The 18,115-nt window shown below is 49.0% G+C and overlaps 7 protein-coding genes across 7 annotated transcripts; 1 reads left to right on the top strand and 6 right to left on the bottom strand.

Moving 5' to 3' along the window:
• Positions 1 to 204: 204 nt before the first annotated feature.
• On the bottom strand, positions 205 to 1,506 carry EJ05DRAFT_506638 (uncharacterized protein). The gene is made up of 3 exons (XM_033747840.1): positions 1,332 to 1,506; positions 665 to 1,273; positions 205 to 614 (listed from the first exon to the last, which is right to left on the bottom strand). The coding sequence occupies exons 1-3, from the start codon at positions 1,412 to 1,414 to the stop codon at positions 335 to 337; spliced, it is 972 nt and encodes a 323-aa protein (XP_033605444.1). The 5' UTR covers positions 1,415 to 1,506; the 3' UTR covers positions 205 to 334.
• Positions 1,507 to 2,315: 809 nt separating this feature from the next.
• EJ05DRAFT_516440 (uncharacterized protein) lies at positions 2,316 to 3,845 on the bottom strand (the record flags this gene model as incomplete). The annotated part of the gene is made up of 1 exon (XM_033748653.1): positions 2,316 to 3,845. One exon carries the CDS (start codon positions 3,843 to 3,845, stop codon positions 2,316 to 2,318), a length of 1,530 nt encoding a protein of 509 aa, XP_033605443.1.
• Positions 3,846 to 4,539: 694 nt separating this feature from the next.
• Positions 4,540 to 6,284, bottom strand: EJ05DRAFT_433592 (amino acid transporter; the record flags this gene model as incomplete). The annotated part of the gene is made up of 6 exons (XM_033741612.1): positions 4,540 to 5,330; positions 5,383 to 5,760; positions 5,807 to 5,889; positions 5,946 to 6,059; positions 6,109 to 6,179; positions 6,252 to 6,284. 6 exons carry the CDS (start codon positions 6,282 to 6,284, stop codon positions 4,540 to 4,542), a joined length of 1,470 nt encoding a protein of 489 aa, XP_033605442.1.
• A 655-nt stretch (positions 6,285 to 6,939) lies between these two features.
• Positions 6,940 to 11,178, bottom strand: EJ05DRAFT_530090 (putative hybrid NRPS/PKS enzyme). The gene has a single exon (XM_033748950.1). It carries the CDS (start codon positions 10,906 to 10,908, stop codon positions 7,066 to 7,068), a length of 3,843 nt encoding a protein of 1,280 aa, XP_033605441.1. The 5' UTR covers positions 10,909 to 11,178; the 3' UTR covers positions 6,940 to 7,065.
• Positions 11,179 to 11,367: 189 nt separating this feature from the next.
• On the bottom strand, positions 11,368 to 12,729 carry EJ05DRAFT_534425 (B3/B4 tRNA-binding domain-containing protein; the record flags this gene model as incomplete). Its single annotated transcript, XM_033749184.1, has 2 exons — positions 11,368 to 12,393; positions 12,690 to 12,729. The coding sequence occupies 2 exons, from the start codon at positions 12,727 to 12,729 to the stop codon at positions 11,780 to 11,782; spliced, it is 654 nt and encodes a 217-aa protein (XP_033605440.1). The 3' UTR covers positions 11,368 to 11,779.
• Positions 12,730 to 13,602: 873 nt separating this feature from the next.
• On the top strand, positions 13,603 to 14,393 carry EJ05DRAFT_495829 (subtilisin-like protein; the record flags this gene model as incomplete). Its single annotated transcript, XM_033746295.1, has 2 exons — positions 13,603 to 13,757; positions 13,883 to 14,393. 2 exons carry the CDS (start codon positions 13,603 to 13,605, stop codon positions 14,391 to 14,393), a joined length of 666 nt encoding a protein of 221 aa, XP_033605439.1.
• Positions 14,394 to 15,829: 1,436 nt separating this feature from the next.
• EJ05DRAFT_495828 (uncharacterized protein) lies at positions 15,830 to 17,178 on the bottom strand (the record flags this gene model as incomplete). Its single annotated transcript, XM_033746294.1, has 2 exons — positions 15,830 to 16,818; positions 16,872 to 17,178. 2 exons carry the CDS (start codon positions 17,176 to 17,178, stop codon positions 15,830 to 15,832), a joined length of 1,296 nt encoding a protein of 431 aa, XP_033605438.1.
• Positions 17,179 to 18,115: the final 937 nt, after the last annotated feature.

Below are 18,115 nucleotides of genomic sequence, written 5' to 3'. Positions count from 1 at the left end.
TCTCTATTGTTCTGTTACGTCTTTTCGTGCCATATTTTCTTTGTTCCGATGTGTGTTGGCCACTTAGACAATGTATAAGATTGGCTTGGTGCCGATTAAATATACATCGTAATCACAAGCAGAGGGTAAGCACTTCCAATGAATAACATCGATGTAGAATAAAGGACATCTTACTTGGTCAAGAGTAATGCTATCACAGGCCGTGTTAACCTTATTATTCAGTCTCCTTCGTCAACTCGAAACGATGAAATCCTATCAACAGGAAGTTTTTTCCCGACAAATTAAGCCACAAATTACCCCGACAGTCGTAACAGGTGATACTCAAATCAATTCTCTATAAAATTGTTTTCCGACCAACCACAATCGACAGGCTCTGCGTCACGGTCACACCCTGGCTCGTTTCCACCAAACAAGCGCTGCACAAGTCTGACCAAGACAGACCCGTCCCTTTTACCTTTCCCAGCTCATCCGAAATACCCCGCCCGACATTCTCCAGTGCCGAAAGAGCATTCGTCGTCATCAGTCTCCGGAACTCCGGAGGGCACTCACGATGCACATCTGCGACAGGCTCAAGTCCACACTTCTCAAAATACGAGGCGAGCGTCGAACACCAGCTACAGTGTGTTAGCAACCTTTGTTATCACCTTTGTCTAAGGTATCATACTTGAGATCGGTCTTAAAACTCATGCACATCCCTTTTAACATGGCCGTGATCCACGCTTGGGCTGACTCCGTGCTCATCCCTGGCGTCGGTGCTCGCACAATCGTTGTGTTTGGCTCGAGCTCGTCCCACTGCAGATAACCACCCGGCTTCAAGAGCCTCACCGCATTCCGGATCATCGTGCATGGGTCGTTGTCTCGAACGACAATGACGAAGAGCCTGATGTGGACGATGTCGAATTGACCAATCAGCTCAGCAGGAGGCTCAGTGTAAACATCCCATTCCGAAAACTTGAAGGTTGATGGTATGTCGTCCCCCATGGGGAGATAATCGTGTGCGATATCTATGCCTTCGAAAAGCACGTTTTCGCGGATGTTGGCCGGGAGTGAGCGATATGTCTCTAGAAGCCAGGCGCTGGATGTATATGTTATTATGGCTTTGCAGTTGGTGGAAAAGAAGTTGCTTAGTACAGACCCATTACCACAACCGACATCAGCGATCCGAATATTCCCGTTCTCTTTGATGTGTTCCTCCGTGACTAGGGATGCTGGAGCGGGTTGTGGAGGGTATTCATCGAAAAAGTACGTGAACATCCAATGCTGCATACTCAACCTGACCACAGTAATTCAGAGAGGGTCTAAGACAAAGAACTAGCACTCATTTATCCTACCTCACAGAGTCATTCAGCTCCCGGGTTAGACCGTAGCGATTGTCACGCACAGGTGCTGCTTCATTTTCTGTTGCCGTTGCCATACCGACATGAATGCGGAGAGAGCGATAAGTCAGACAGTAGGCGAGATCAAATCTTCTGACATGGAACCAAACAAACAACTCTACGGACGTGGCCATCTACTTAAATTTCAACGATGCCCAACGCACTTATGACGGCCTGTTGGACGCCTCACACTAGCTCGCGTAGCCTCCCATTGATTATAGACGTTTCGCTCCCGTCTCAAGACACGGGGTCGTCAAGACATTACAAAAGAATTGTGATGTCGATACATATACCCGTTATTGGTACTCTCCAAAAAGTTTTACTGAGAGCGACTTATGACAAAGAGTTTTCTATAGATAGTAGGTCAACACATACGTCAAAAAATTACTTCCACCCCGCGTCCTAGCTGATACACTAAGAGAGTTTGGTCACCTTAGCGTTAAATATGACATCGTGATCAGTTATCGTGGACAGTACGGGTTAGAGAGATATGATGACAAAATCAAAGTGCAAAATGTGAATTTTCTAACAAATTCAAAGGCGCGTCCTACTACACCGCCAGCTCTCCACTGGACAATCACAGTCTCCGCCGTGGTATTAAGAAAGTCTGAAAAGCCAAAAGGAAGCTGTATGCTCCACATAAATCTCATATTTCCTTGTTTCACATGAAGTTTTCCAGATGACGAAGTTGGAGTACATGGACAAATGAAAATAAATCTAGGTCTGTGTGTAAATACAGTAGTAGAAGAAACATTTCGGCAATTTCACATTGTCTCCTCACGTCTGGGCCCCATTTTACATTAAACCAGGCATTCTCCAGTACACATATCCGTCGAAGGGAGCTCGTCTTCCCCCTTCTTCTAGACGTTATCCATTTTATGTCGTCTTGTGGGAATTTCCATCTGAGATATTACCCAGTTCAGTAGCGGTGTTCTCACCCTACGCTGTTGGCCCTGGAACCGGCTTTGGTAAGTCAAGGGAATTGCCCTGCTTGGAGAGTTCCTGTTCGTGACTTTGAGAGAAATCTTCCAGGCCCTTGTCCGCAGCGTTGGCTCCCAAGTTCTTGCTCTGCTCAGGATTCTGCCAGTTGTTGCTTGCTGGAGCGGAGCTTGGTGCCATGTCTTGGGGCTTATCAGCGCTGGATGGGGTGTTCTGCCAATCATTGCCTGCTGGAGCAGAGTTTGGCATCATATCTTGGGGCTTAGCAGCGCTGGAGGGGTTGCTCTGCCAGTCATTGCTTGCTAGTGCGGAGTTTTGCGCCATATCTTGGGATTTAGCAGTGTTCCAGGCGGTGTTCTGCCAGTCATTGCTTGCTTGGGCGGAGTTTAGATCCGGGTTGCTGGGGTACTTTGCGCGGTTACTCTGCCAGTCATTGCTTGCTGAACCAGAGGGTGGGTACGGGTTGTTGAACTTGCTGCCAAAGTCGGTGGCACCAGATTCTTGTAGACCAAAACCACCTGCGGTAGCACCCGGCGTAGTAGTGTCCCAGTCATTGTGAGACTGAGCAATGTTGGAGCCAGCGACTGGAGGGTACTTTCCGGAAGTGCTATCCCAGTCATTGCTCCCTGGAACGAAGGGTGACGGAATGTTGGACCTGCCACCAAAGGTGGCGGCACCAGCTTGTGAAGCGGGCATGTTCTGTAGAGCATCGGCTTGTTGACCAAAACCACGCGTGGTGGCACTGGCCTTGTCTGCTGCCCAGGAGTCCATGTTGGCACGTTCGGTAGGGATGTCAAAGTTGGAACCACCAGCTAGTCGGATAGTCTGCTCCTCCATGTGTGCTGGAAAGGGGTTCAGGTGTGCCCCGTCGGTATGAGTTTTGTCATGACCCTTATCGTGGACGAGCTTATCGTGAGACTTGAAGTCTATAGCGATGATCAACTTGTCTTGCGGTGCATCAAAACCAGCCGAGACACCAGCTGGCGTAATGTTGTCTTTGTGTACCGGAAGGTGGTGCATAGGCCCTTTATCAGCTGGCTTTCCCGCGTCGTCACCCTTTTTATCGTCATGGGCTTTCGGGTCCTTGTCCTTGGGTTCTTTGTCGGCAGGCTTTCCTGCGTCATCACCCTTTTTATCGCCCTCTTTGGCTTGATCTTTAGGGTCCTTATCCTTATTTTCTTTGTTGGCAGGATCAGTGGACGGTTTTCCTGGCTCGGTAGGCTGCTCCCCCTCAGTGTTTGGAATATGGCGTTTATGTACTCCCTCAGGCATGTTTAGGCCGTCATCGAAGTCCACGTCGCCATCCAAATCCTCACCTAGTACGATCCGCTTAGAAAGACTGTCTGTAAGTACATTCGTTCCGATATCCTGACCGGCCTCTGGCGAGTCTAGGACTATGCGTGGTCTGATGATATCGAGACAGGACGAGTGTGAAGCCTCACCGTCACGACAGGTGATGGTCGGCAGAGCAGCTGTGAATGGGAGGGTGGCTCCGAGGAGCAGAGTGACTGAGCGTGAGAGAGTCGGCATCTTGATTGGTCCTGAGAACAAGATGCTTCTGCAATGATGACCTGAGTAGCTTGGAATGATGCTGAGAGACAGAGCAAGCGTTGGGTGCACACTTATATTCACTCCATCATAAAATTATTGTGCGCAGTGTGCACTTTGCGGTGTTTCTATCTGGCCCGCATGGTCTACGATCACTGACTTTTCGCAGTGTCAGGATATGTCACTTAGGATGAAGAGCCAGGCACGGTGATTTCCTTGCAAGTCTAATAGTACTATGTAGTTATTACTGTCAAAAAAGCCTGGAAGCAATCAGCTTGGCAGCGAATTAGACGCGTCTATGCATCGGACCGGAACAGGTACACAGACTTTAAAACTAATATTAGTAGTGACGGGATGTACCTGAAATAGTATATTTGCTCTGCAAAGACACATCAGTAGAAGGATTTGGTCCTACAAGAGGATTTAAAACAGTTCAACCACCTTACTATGTACTGTGCGCGATTATCAGGCAAGGGTGCCCTAGTATAAATCTGTCTATAGGGAAGAGGAGCAATGCTTGGCAGGATGTCACAACCACCGAGCGGTATATATATATATAGCTGCGGCATTAACTATGAAACAACGGATACTTATCCACCCAACTCACTTGTCATAGCTCATGATATAAACAAAGCGGATCTTGAAAATGACATTTCCGCCGCGCAATTCCTTCCAGTCACATCGAGCACTCATGCTGCTGCTCCACCAGTACAACCGGCCCTTTATACACCTTCCGTGCGCGACGCACGTAATCTACAGTACTCAACAGCGCAACAGCAAGGAACATTACCACGGCCCAGTTAAACGTCTCTTTATCCACAGGCGTTTGGGGCGGCCAGAAACACCAGAAAAACGCAACCGTGCTATACGCGACTGCGATTGCATTTATCGGCACGCCCCAGTGACCTAAGCTCCAGCGGCAAGGAGGTAGAGTTTCAGGCGCGGTGATGCGGCGGTAGAGCACGCAACCGATGGAAATAGTATATGTGATCATGAGCGAGACGAGATTGAGCGATATTATAGCATTGAATGTCACCTCAGAGCCAATGTTGATGAGTGATAGCACCGCCGTGAGTACGCATGTAATTAAGACCGCATTTACCGGTACATGCATAGTAGGATGCACAGCACTGATGAATTCACTGAATGGTAGACCTCCATCGCGCGCAAAGGCCCATGTCTGGCGCGATGTAGATAGATTGTAAGACATTGTGCCCGCGAATATCAGGATTATGAGGATCGAGGTGAGGCCATTGATGCCGGCAACGGAGACAGTTTGGCGAAAGACAAAGATGAACGGATAGTCCTCATTGAGAGCGTCTGTAACAGATGTGATCGTGAAGAGGAAGGAGATGAGGAAGACGATGCCGATACCACCGTTGACGAAGTATGAGCCCATCATAGCGCGAGGGACTGTGACTCCGGCATCTTCGATTTCTTCAGACATGTGCGCAGCTGCATCAGCACCTACACGTGAAAGTTAGCAGGTAGCAAGGTCAGAAAAAAGGTCTTGACTCACAGATGCACGCATAGAGGGATGATATCTGACCAACCATCAAGCTGACTCCTATCGAGCCCCAACCACCAGAGTTGGTGAACTCAAGAAAGACTGTCTTGGCAGGGACTCTAGGTGAGAGGACCCAAAACACGATCATTATGATCAGAAAACCAGATACATGGACAACTAACATGACGTTCTGGAACATTGGCATGATCCTCACGCCATATACGTTGATGAAGTAGATCATTATAGTAATAGCAATGACTATTAGCGTTCCCTGCCAGTTACTAGGTGAGTACGATTCGTTATTTTCAATAACTAGCGACTGAATCATTGTGCCGACTAGGAATGGTCCGGAGGCAGTACCGGCTTGCCATGATAGTGTGGACATCCAACCTAGAAATTTTACTACATGTCATCGGATATATATGAAGGTTCATACCTGTCTGATAACTCAGAAAGCGCTGGAATCGAGGTGGCGCGAATTCGGACACCCAATGATACTGGCCTCCGGAAGTGGGTGCCCTGTAAGTTGGTAAGAGCTCGAAAAGAGCCTGAGAAATCTGGTGCAAGGTACTTACATTGACGCCATCTCCGCCAGTGAGACATTAACAAACAGCATTCCGACAAAAGTCCAAATATACGACCAGATGAGGCCAGCGAGGCCTCCGTTCTGCAGACCTTGATAAGATGCACTACATCCTGAGCATGAATATGAAGATTAAGAATTCGAGGCATACATACGCCAAAAGTACTTCCCACGTTCCTTGGAGGATGACTACAAAGGCCAAAGCAGAAAGGGGTCGAAAGTTCCTCTAATGAGTCACATGGTGAGCTTCATATCGGTCGCATTGAATCCACGTGGTGAAAGCTAGAATGAAACATACTATCAGCTCCTGTGTCTTGCCCATACGCGCCATATCGCGCCTGTCGTGACTCAGCGAGCGCTGAAACCTATGAATATCGACGTCGTTCACGTCATCATTAGCTGGGCCTGGTCTGTGATACGTTGTCTCTTGAGGTCCAGTCGATTTTGCCTCTAAAGGATTGCGCGCGCTGGCAACCCCAATCGCGGCTGTGGCCGACATCCGGACTTACACAACGTTATTCGACGTCTGTAACGTATGTGAAGGCCGGTTCCGGTTGATATTCGTTCTTTTCGTCGCTCGAGGTCGATATGCGAAAAGCATTGAGATGAAAGGTGAGGAGGGCGAAAGCAGAAATACCTTTTTAAGAGCTTATCGTCCAGCCATGCTAGGATAATCAAAGGCCAACGGTCCACTTCAAGCTCTTCTCGCCAGTCATCTCATGCACGAACGGCTGCTCAGCCATTAATGTTGCCGTAGAACAGCCGTTCTAGATATATATTTCTAACTTGGTCTATTGAATGGATAGCGAGGCACGGCCAGTGTAGCCGCATCCATGGTGAGCCTGCCAACCATCCATGCAACCGTCCCCGCTTGAATGGCAGCCTACACGCCCAGACAGGTTGAACGTACGTGACCATACGATGGCTGTATTTAAATTCTGAAGGAGATCAGGCAGCTAGGGCATGGTGAGAGTGAATTTCGAGGTCGGAGTAAATTATATATGAATTAATTGTAGTTGGATGTGAATTGATCACAGTAAAGTACGTCTAGTTATGCTGAAAGATTCGTGAGCTGGAAGAAAACGTGGTGCAAACACACAAATCTCAATCTATCATATCGGCTCATCTCGCGGTTCAATCAGCAGCTCGTTCACAGCTACGTGGCCCGGCTGCCGTAATGCGTACACGATCGACGAAGCGATATCCTCCGGATCAAGTATCTTGCTCCCGGTCGGCTCGCCATATTTCTTGATCGCTTCCTTATCACTACTCATGCCGAGTAGATCAGTCGCAGTATTCCCTGGCTGCACGCTCGTGATGCGTAAACCTGAGCCGGCCGTCTCCAGTCTCAGGCTCTGCAAAGTTGCCTCGACGAAAAATTTGCTGGCAGAATAAACGCCGAGCCCGGGAAAGACTTTACGACCAGCATCGGAGGAGATGGCGACAATGTGACCACTGCCTTGTGCCAGCATTCCTGGTACAACAGAAGACAAGCAATGTAGTAGGCCCTTACAATTCACATCCACAGTCCGGTCCCATTCCTCGACCTGTACATTTTTCATCAGCGTATAATACATTACACCAGCGCACGAGACGAGAATGTCAACAGGTCCCAGCTCGGCTGTCGTTTGCGTAATGAGCGCTTCGACCTGCTTTCGATCTGTAACATCCGTCTTACGGATCAAGACCTTGCCCTCACGAACGACGAGCCGCCGTTTGATAGCCTCTAATGCATCGTAGCGTCTTGCAGCGAGGGCTAGATGACAGCCTTCGCGAGCAAGTGCTGCGGCGATGGCTGCCCCCATTCCAGATGATGCGCCAACAATAACAGCTACGCGGCTACTCAACGGACCATAGCGAGGGCGCTGTGCGGAGCCGCCTTTAGATTGATGCGTTGAGGGCGGATGGGAGAGCCATCCTCGCGCGTACCAATGGCGTGTATAAGTCTCGAGAAGAACCTTGTCGACCTTTGGTCGTTCAACCACAGCCCTATATGGCCTTGTTGCGACATTGTTGAGCACAGTGATGCCTTTGAGAAACCCGATACTTGGCATACCGCTGCGTAGGATATCGACAGTAAAGGCACCGTCACCTCCTTTAGCCGCGCCTCTTTTCACGTTCCACATCGCGACCCACTCATCGAACTCGAGTGGTTCTGTGGGATAGCCTAGGTCAGTCAAGTGCTGGAAGAGCTCCTTTGTTGGGATCGGGTTTGGATCGCCGAGATGGAACACCAACTGATCCGCATGTGTTTGATTACCAAGATGAACAATGGCTTTGCTCACAAAGTCGACTGGCGTCATTTCTGCGCGCCAGCCAGGTACATCAGGGAAATATCCGATGCGTACAGATTCTACGAACAGGGCATTGAGTAGGTCCCACGCATTAGATGCTCCGGAAGTACTGTGTCCGCTTATTGTGCCGGCACGAATGATCCTAACTGGCATGCCGCGACGACTTGCTTCGACAACAAGTTGCTCTGCGACCCATTTTGAATGGCCGTATCCGTCAAGCAGCTTCTCATGTACATGCTCTACGCCTAGCATGGCTTCTTCTGGCCAACCTCCCGCTGATGGCGGGAGTACACCGTTACTGGAGATGTATTGGACAGTAGACCCGCCCTTGCTGGCAAGACGAAGAATCTCGCGAGTTCCGCCAACGTTGGCGTCACGAAGCGCAGCATAGGGATAGACGAGATTGACTGTGGCTGCGGCGTGAACAATGACATCTGTCCTAGATGCAATGTCTTGAAATGCTCCAGAAGACAGGCCAAGCTGCTTTCGTGCAAGGTTTGCTGGAATGATCTCAATCCGTTCCATGATCTCGTCGTTCCACAGCCCAAAGTCAATCATATTTCGTCGAATCCTGGCAATGCCAGCTGGGACATCGTCCTCTGACGGATCATTGCATCGGACAAGGCAAAGAATGTGAGCTGACGTGCTCTCTAGGAGCTCATTGAGCAAGAACGCGCCCAGAAATCCAGTGCCGCCCGTCAAAAGGACGGTATTCGCATTCTGGAGCGAACACATCTTTGCCCCATTGGAAATGATGTCATCCTCAAGAACCGAGTCTGCTCGCAGCACAGCCGGAAGATCTGCTTGCAAAGCAGCGATACGGCCATCTCTAACGGCGCGTACAGTCTCAAGATGACCATTAAGTGTTGGTGGAGAAGCGAGGCGGCTCGCAGGTACGCGGAACCCGAACATTTTACTAAAACGAGAAGCTAGCTCTGCCAGTAGTAGTGAATGTCCTCCCAGGTCGAAGAAACTATGTTCTGGTGTAATGTTACCCCGTGAAGTGTTCAGCGTGATTGCCCATATCTCAGCAATGTCTTCAAGATCTATGGGATCACGCTCAGCTTTTTGACCAGGTGCTTGAGGTTTCGGTGTGGGAGGTGAAGGGAGACGCGCTGTATCAATCTTGCCAGACACGCCATGGGTAGGTATCTCATCGAGTTGAACCCATAATGCAGGAATCATATACTGAGCAAGGTACGCAGAGAGCATTTTGCGCCCTGATGGACTGTAGCCCGCCTCATCTATAGCCAGGGCTGGGCGTGATTGGGTGGCATCCTTGTCTCGTACAACATATGCGACTAGTTGTCTTTCTAACCCCTCTCCGTGTGCGATGACAGCACAGTGTTTTACAGCCAGATGGGTTGTGATGGCATTCTCCACTTTCCCAGGAACAACGGAATACCCACGCAATTTGATCATAGCGCCAACACGACCACCGATTTCCAGCAGACCGGAGGGCAGTAGTCGCGCAAGATCACCAGTCCGATACATACGAGCACCGGGTGCTGAGCTGTATGGATTTGCGGTGAAGGCTCGGGCAGTGGTTTCCGGCCTGTTTATGTAGCCTCGAGCCAGTAGGTTACCGCCAACGAAAAGCTCACCACTCACGCCTACGTCGGCCTTTTGTCCACTTTCGTTTAGGATGTAAACTCTCTTCGGGTCCAGAGGTTTTCCAACAGGGCAATATGCTACTCCATCGTCCAAGTTCTCGAGCATCTCAGCGATATCGCCGCAAGCGATTTCATGAGTTTCACACGCGCTATAACAGTTCAGTAATCGAGTACCCGGAAGCGCTTGGAGTCCTCGGCGTGCTAGATCAGTCGTAACAACCTCTCCGTTCAGCCACAGGGTTTTGAGCTTAGCCAGCCGACTGCCGACCTCGGGATGTCTAGCCAAGACGGCAGCAAGCAGTGTAGGCGTCATCAAGGTCTCTGTGATGTTCTTTGATGATAAGAATTCCACCAAAGATACCGGATCATAGCTCGTCTCGTCTGGAACAGGCACCACAGTTGCACCTCGTAGAAGGGGTCGTATGATTTCCCAAACAAAAAAGACATTGCAGGCCACACGATCCCCGGGTTGAAGATCACTAATGGCAAATCTCATGTCGTATGAAAGGACTGGTGCACGATGTGGGTTTGCTATGCCCTTCGGTTTTCCAGTTGTCCCTGAGGAATATGCAACAAAAGACAATCGATCCAGATCGTCGTCTGCTGGTAAAGGTGGAAGGTCTTGATCGGACCTTTGGCCATCTTGCTGAGATTCGGTGTCGTCAAGGGCGATGAATTGAACACCATCCTTCAACTTGCCAATCTCTGACCTCTGGGTTAAAATAACAACTGGATTTGCATCTTCAATGACATCAGTCAAGAGGTCTGTCGGATATGCCAACTCAAGCACAAGAAAGGCACCACCGGCTCGAAGGGCAGCAAGACAAGCGATGACATAGTCGGCACCACGAGGTAGTAGCACTCCGACCAGGCTATCACGCCCTACACGATGGCATCTAAGGCGATGTGCGAGCTCGTCGACCTTCTGGTGGAGGTCGGAGTAGGTATACGAGGTGCCATCATCATCTAAGGCGAGGGCATCGGGAGTTGTCTCTGCTTGCTTTGTGAAGAGCGCTGATAAATCCTTTGTGGTATCTATGATGGGCATAATTGAGTGGCGGGCGAGGAGGCGATTAAGTTGTAAAATGGCTGGGACGATGCCACTTGAACGACGAAATGGGTTTGGGTGAGTGAAACTCAGGGTGCGACCCACTTAATTCTCTACCTCTCAGCGTCCAAGGTACTCACGACCGTCACCGCCTTTAGATATTGGCTGACCACGAGCATCTTAACTTTCAAATCCTTGCTTGTCCAGTCCGGCGGACTAGAGAATTGCGTTGTTGTACACGCATAGACTAGGGCTGTTGGGATAGCCAAATAGCAACGTCTAAAGAGAGAGAGAGAAGAGTTGAGCTTTTTCGTATTGATACGGTGATACCTGGTGGCTTACTAATGTTAACTTTACCACACCGTGTGGATGACCGCGTGTGGCTACTGTCAGCGCTTACTAAGAACAAATCGCGTACTACTAAATGGATCACTTCAGATATCTACCACTGGTATCCCCCTTTCAACGTCAGAAACGACCTCCCTAAAATCAAGACTATTCAATACTGTTGCCTGCATATGCTAACATTACCCCAGTCCATTCTCTTCCCAACTGCCATAACTCACCACCCTTCCGTACTATAAACTCGTTACCTCACATCAGACACGCAAGACACTGATTTTATGACTGGGAATGCAGGAACGTTCACAGAGAGGGGGTCGCATACATACTCGCAATACCCGATCCCATGACAATAGGCAGACTGCGTCAACGTCATGTTGCCCAGTGCGCGAATGCAGTTTCCTGAGCTTGAAAGACTATCACGGAGACTGATAATGCTTTAACAAAGGAATATCTCGCAATTAACGTTTATTTACCAAGAAGATACATCCTCCCTCAGGAACAATCACAACATGTTTATACATCTGACCTACGCCTTCTGAATCATCCTTCGCATTGTCTTTACATCTGGGGATAGGCTGCCAATGATCTCCACAAGCTCATCAGCAGCTGCTTCTAGATTGTCATCCGAGCAAGGTTCCAACGCATCCAGGATAAACAGGACCCTCGTTGTTCTGTCAGTGATACGAGTTCGCGAGCACTGTCGCCAGTTCCAGCGCCGACATGTGATTCCTGCATCATCGCACCACGCAACCTCTCCATCAGGCGGCAATTCTGTCACTTTTTCGCCTCCTACAACTGTCTCGAAATGTTCATATCCTGACATGCGCTTGAGCTGGGGTGGACCGCTGTACGCGTCCAGATCTTCTCCACCACAAGGAATCTGATACTTAATCGATATAGCATTGTAGATATCCGTCAATCTGTTGATGCGTGGGAGACCAGTCGTGCAACGTCGCATCAATGATTCAAGACTGCATCGATCTTTCTTAGTCTTCGCGCCAAAGGCCTTGTACGCTTCACGCCATGAAACAATATGTGGAATACTAGTGACGGCCTGCGTCAATAGTATTGTCTGTACTACTGATTCGGTTTCAACCAAGAGGCTTTCAGATGTCGCATCACTTGGGCCTTGTGGTATCCCTTCGATCACGAGTAGAAGGACACGGTAGTCTGGTCAGAGCTCGAATACATCCTCCTGGATTTGAGCGCTCTGCAAGAATGTTGCTGATGTCGTTGACATTGTGAACAACGATGTTCAAAATGGGGGAATCGGCGAAGGTCGTAAGTAAAGTGCAGAAGCTGCTTCATGCAACTGACAGGCTTGAGATCATTGAAGGAAAGCCGCAAGCCTTCTCTTATAACTTCTGCTCCAGGTTCACATAAAGTTCCAGTCAGATTGGAATGAAGAAAGGCACCAATCATCTTTCTGGGCTCACTTTGCGCTAACCTATTTGGGACTACAGGGCGTGGACCCATAATAGATGTAGACTTCGCTCAAAGTCATCCGAGTTTCCCTAGACTGGACAGCTTAGTCGCGTCTTCCACCTGTCATTTCATACTTGCATAGGTAAGTTTATATGTGATTAGGTCATGATGGAATGAGCAAACTGGTAAATCAAGCCCTCCTAGTGACTTCTAGTGACTCTTAGGTGACGGAAGCAACATGTGCTAACGGCGACCAACAAAGATTGAACCCTTATCTTTGTGTACAGAAGGTATCCCTATAGACCCTAGGGCCCATATAAAACTTCAATTAACCTCCGAATTATCGGGCTCCTCTCATTGAAGGTGTGTGGATTCCTACACTGAAACTCCGGTTGCCGAAGCGCTCAAAGGCTTAGACAGAAATTTGCGCAGCAACATTCGTGTTGTCTTCATCAAATATGATGACGGCAAGGGAGCCCATATCCTCAAATTTCAGCTACGACCATCAAGGGGGCAGAAGTCGTGAAAAGCTCTTTCTAGGCGAGGAGCTCACTAATCATATATTTTCACCACGTTTAGATGTCCTAAAACCTTACAAATTATGAGAGGCATATACTAATATTTTAATCCTGGAGTCATAGTAGGATAAAGCTACTATTCGAAGTGTGAAATGGATGAATTTTGGTGAGAGGTGATCCACAAATTTTATAAACCCCCTGTTGAGCAACTCATTGTATTGCAAGATCCATGAGTTATTTTAAAAGAGGTTTCTCAAGTCCTAGGTATACGCAACCTATGGTCTAGATACAATCTCCCGCTGCTCACCACGGAGAAGTCCAAAGGGTCCTTTTATATGTACCTATGATAGCACCGCTGGAAACGGCACGTATGGATATGTATGAGATACTGGCATTCAGACCTCACATGTCGAGTTCAACGGACGAGCCCAGTATGGGCACAACTTCAACCAAACTGATGAACCCCCTGAAGATGATGCAGGAAATGGGGACGCACGTTGCAGGTATAATGTGCTCTGAAAATATGGTGTATCGAAAAAATGCCAGCTCATCTCTGTCAAAGTGATGGGCATAGACGGCGGACCATTGTCCTCAGCCCTGGACGGATCCTGACTGGTTCATACTTTCCCTCTTACGTGACCCATACGCCTACCATGGCTACGGGTCGTTTCTGATATTCTATTTAGGGCTGTCAACGACATTATCGAGAAGGGTCGCACCACGCGTGCCGTCATCAACCTGTACTTCGGTGGAGATGCTTCAGTCCTCTGGCATGACGCCATAAGAACAGCATACGACAAAGGTGTGATCACTGTCGTAGCAGCCGGTAATTTGATTGTGAATGCTTCATCACAAGGCCCAGGGTACATGCCCCAGTGCATCACCGTGGGGGCGACGGATGCACATGATAGACGCGTGGGAGGTTCGGATTTTGGTGAGGCTATAGATGTCTTTGCTCCTGGTCACTTGGTGAGGTCGCCTTTCTGGAGAGGCAACAACGGGTTTAATACTCGCGTGGAAATTCTGAGTGGGACCAGTACGAATGCTGCATTTGTTTCTAGGCTTGCGCTCTATCTGCAGGCTCTTGAAAGTTTGAAGACGCCCAAGGCTGTGGCAGATAGGATTATTGAGTTGCCTACAAATGACATGGATTATCTCGGATGCGGGGCCTGGGAGCCCGAACAGGTTGTTATATAACGGTTGGTATTGAGAACGCGTGCTTTACATAGCTACAGTCCCTTGACTAGGGCCTTGTCTTAGCATAAATGATTAATGAAGTGTTATTATATCAATAGATCGATGCTTTTATGAATCATGCTAAGCGCATAATTTTATAGCTGTATCGAACCCTGTGCTTATAGGAGGGTTACGCAGTTATATGATACCCCTAGCTTGTGTCTGCTCGATCCTCGCTCCTCTCCTGTGCCCCTTATTTCTGATCCGGGTATCCTGTTATTTAATAACCAGGATAAGGTAAAGACAAAGTCTATAATACTGAGTTTCTATAGATACGAACACAAGATACTATTTAAGGAGTTGTTATAGGTATATAAAACTTGGATAAATGCGTTTTTGGGAGAATCTATTTTCGCGATGCAGATATCAACAGACTGCCTTCTATGGGTATAGCCCTATGATTATGTTGGTACATCCCCGTCGATGTTTATTGCCTTATGTACGCTCGTACTAACACATGCTGGGATTGCCCCTTAGAGGACAGACCGTGCGTTGCTCGGCATGCTGCTTGCCCAAATTTGATATTTCATAGTTTCATTTACATTCTAGTTACCACCTCAAGCAAGGTCACCTGAGATAGATATGGATATGGCGAAGTATAATATATATATAAAGGAAAAGCATCAGGAATGCTCGTTCGAAACCCATCTCACGAAAGATCTTTGCATTCAGCCCCATGAAGTAGTTTCAGTAGTGATCAAGCTTCCCAATATAACTTTTGATAGCTCGTTGCGTAGTGGGTGATCCCTTCCTCGGGCGAACCTCAAAACATTGACTTGCGGGCTTAGCTGTGCCTGCTCACCTCGATAAATCTCTCCAACCTTATCAGCTTCACGAAAGTCTTTCTCACGGGCGAATTTTTCCGTGCTATGGCAATTTACAGCGCGGAAAGTACTACTCAATGTGACCACAACGACGTGAGTGGCTGTTTTCGGAGTGGTACGCTATCAACACAACTCTGCTTTGAGTTTCAGTGAGTCAAGGATATTCTCCTTGAACTGTTGAGCGTCTCATAGATCCATGGCTTTGATTGCACCACTCTCAGCATCGGCGGATTTTCCTGTCGAGGTTGGTTTCATCTTCATTGGTACCGGACAGATGTTGATTATGCATGACTACTTGGCTATCAATCATCCTTGGCCAGAGGATCCAGGGACGGTCGTGATGATTTCGTGATGTTGCTTGTGTTCGACATGCTTCTCGGCCCATCACCTTCGAGACTAGGAGGATTTGTGGTGAGGCTCAGCCTGAATGCTCTTGCTCTGTGCTCTCAAGTACTCCCACTGGTCGCGAGGGGTGATCATATGACCTGACTATGCCGAGGACCACCACAGAGAGTCCTCTAGAACTCAGCGCACCAGAAGCTAGATATGTCGGTACCTTGCACAACACTCTGCTCAAGAAGGTCTCCCGTACCATTGTGTCCTCTGGCCCCTATTTAAACTCGACATCGGACTTATCGGGCTCGAAATCGGCTCTCCTGGCTCCTCGTGACCCGGATCACCTCTCAGATCCACCGTCAGATACGGGGTATTGAAGCTTCTACTATTGCGGTCGCTGACCGGGGAAGGGCCGCTCATACCACTCGTGCTGGAAGGCTCGGTGACTTCAGACACAGGCCGCAGATGCGTGTACATGTCCGGCACACCTTCGCCAATGTCGTGTCCGAACTGCTGCGACATGTGATGTGGCGTACCCATGGCATGTGGGTTGGAATTGAGTGGACCGGATCCGGGATAAGGGTATTGCGTATAGCCAGCGGGGTGCATATCGCGGGGATGAGGATAGGTATGAGCCAGAGGGCCAGCTTGGGCTACAGGACCCTGGCCATGGATGGATTGGTACGACATGCGAGGTGGAGCTTCGGATCGGGTCTCGCTGTGCTGGGAATAGGCGCGTGTAAGTTGCGGATATGGTGGTGGTATTGGTGGTTGGTCTTTGAATGTCTTTTTCCGTCGTTTATGGACACAGAACCAGAGGATAAGCCCGAGAATGAGGAGGCCAGCAACAGCGGAACCGATTCCAACGCCGACTTTGAATCTTGTGGTGTCTGTGATGTCTTCGCCAGTGTTTACGGGGACTGAAGTTGATCCGGTACTTCCAGGGCTGCTTACCGCAGCGTTGGACGTTGGGCTTTGTGTTGTCAATGCCGAATTCGAGTGCGGAGTTGTCGTCGCGATGGTCAAAGCTATGGTGGAACTTCTGGTTACTGGCGGAATGGTCGTGAGGGTCAGATTCGGGGCATTAATAATAGTTTCAGCTTCACCAGGCTCTATCACGAATGTACCCTTTCTACTGTCACAGTCACAGTCTCCATTCAATTCGTCGTACCTGCAGCAATAGGTATCATTGCCACAAGCGGTGAGCTCTCCACTACTACCACGGTCTGGTTTGCGTTATCGATTAGCAGAAGAGCTCATCAAGCATAGGACTTCGTACCTAGACAGTAATTTCCACAGAGTCTCGTATTGAAATTTGGATTTGTGCATGTAGGCCTGAAAGCCGTACCGAGCGGAACATTGGTCGTCGTTGCATTTGGATCAGTGAGTATGCATACGTTATTGGAGAAGCAGGTGAAGCCAGAGGGGCAACAGGCTGATGTAAAGGCAAACGGATTGCACGGTTGGTAAAGCAGAGCCGACTCTCCACCGGGATAATAGCACGGCGCATTCGGTGTGGCGTCTACTGCGGACATCCAGGTCTGAAGAAAGACGAGTGATACCAGGCTTCTGCGTGTTGCTAACATTGTGTTTAGCCTTATCGCGGGGCCGTAAAACAAATGGCATCCCAACTATGCCAAAGTGAAAGTATGGTATGAGGGAACAATGCGCACCACCTACAACTCATAGTCGATCAGCAGTTCAGCAGACCAGAGAGGACAAATTTGGATCATGGGTAGGGTAGGGATCAAAGGGTATGTCAGACAATTTACGGTGAGCAGATCCATGAGATCTGCTCGGCAAACGATAGGGAGCCTTGCACTGGGCCGATGCTCGCTCTGATGCTCGACCGTGGGTGATCACCGTGTGGATCCATGGTATCGGACACCTTCAAGGATTAGTGGCTCCTGAGGTGTATTCCTAAGGCGTAGTAAGAGGAATAGGGCCTTGGGGGCTACGGTTTCAGGACAGCCCCCACAATCACATCCCGACACGGCACAACCCCGCGAACTCTATTTATATCCATGAAGCAAATGCTGGTGTCTTGAGTAGCTTGTCTTCGTTGGTGACGGCGACTTCCTTTAGCTAAACTTCTCTATTTGGAAGACTACATCCAGCAGGATTTCCGGAACGTGTCCATGACATCGGCGTATAGGCCCACTCTCTGGATCATTCCGTGTCAAAAACTTCCTGTGGATACCGCACCTCTTCACAGCGACCTCGACCAGGAAGGGAACCGAGTTGCTAGCATGTTTTCGCTTATCCCTGTTTCGGAAAATGTGCAGTAATAACGAAACGGTCTAGTCGACTTCTTTACCACCCACACTGAGGGTATAAAACCCTGTTGGAAGGACAGAGAAGCGTTTCACCATAGCTGCAGGCAGGTCTAGCTGACATCTTGCAGTACCGTGCAGGTCATTTGGTCGACCGCTAGCTATTCGGTACTTGATTGTATGCCTTACACTCTCCAGTGACATATGAGCAATCTGTTCGTTTCAGTGTGCAGTAGCACTGAGCTGGACA

The sequence above is a fragment of the Pseudovirgaria hyperparasitica genome (genome assembly GCF_010093815.1).
Source record: "Pseudovirgaria hyperparasitica strain CBS 121739 unplaced genomic scaffold EJ05scaffold_1, whole genome shotgun sequence".
Taxonomy (NCBI): domain Eukaryota; kingdom Fungi; phylum Ascomycota; class Dothideomycetes; order Acrospermales; family Acrospermaceae; genus Pseudovirgaria; species Pseudovirgaria hyperparasitica.
This window is presented reverse-complemented; position numbering and strand designations above follow the sequence as displayed.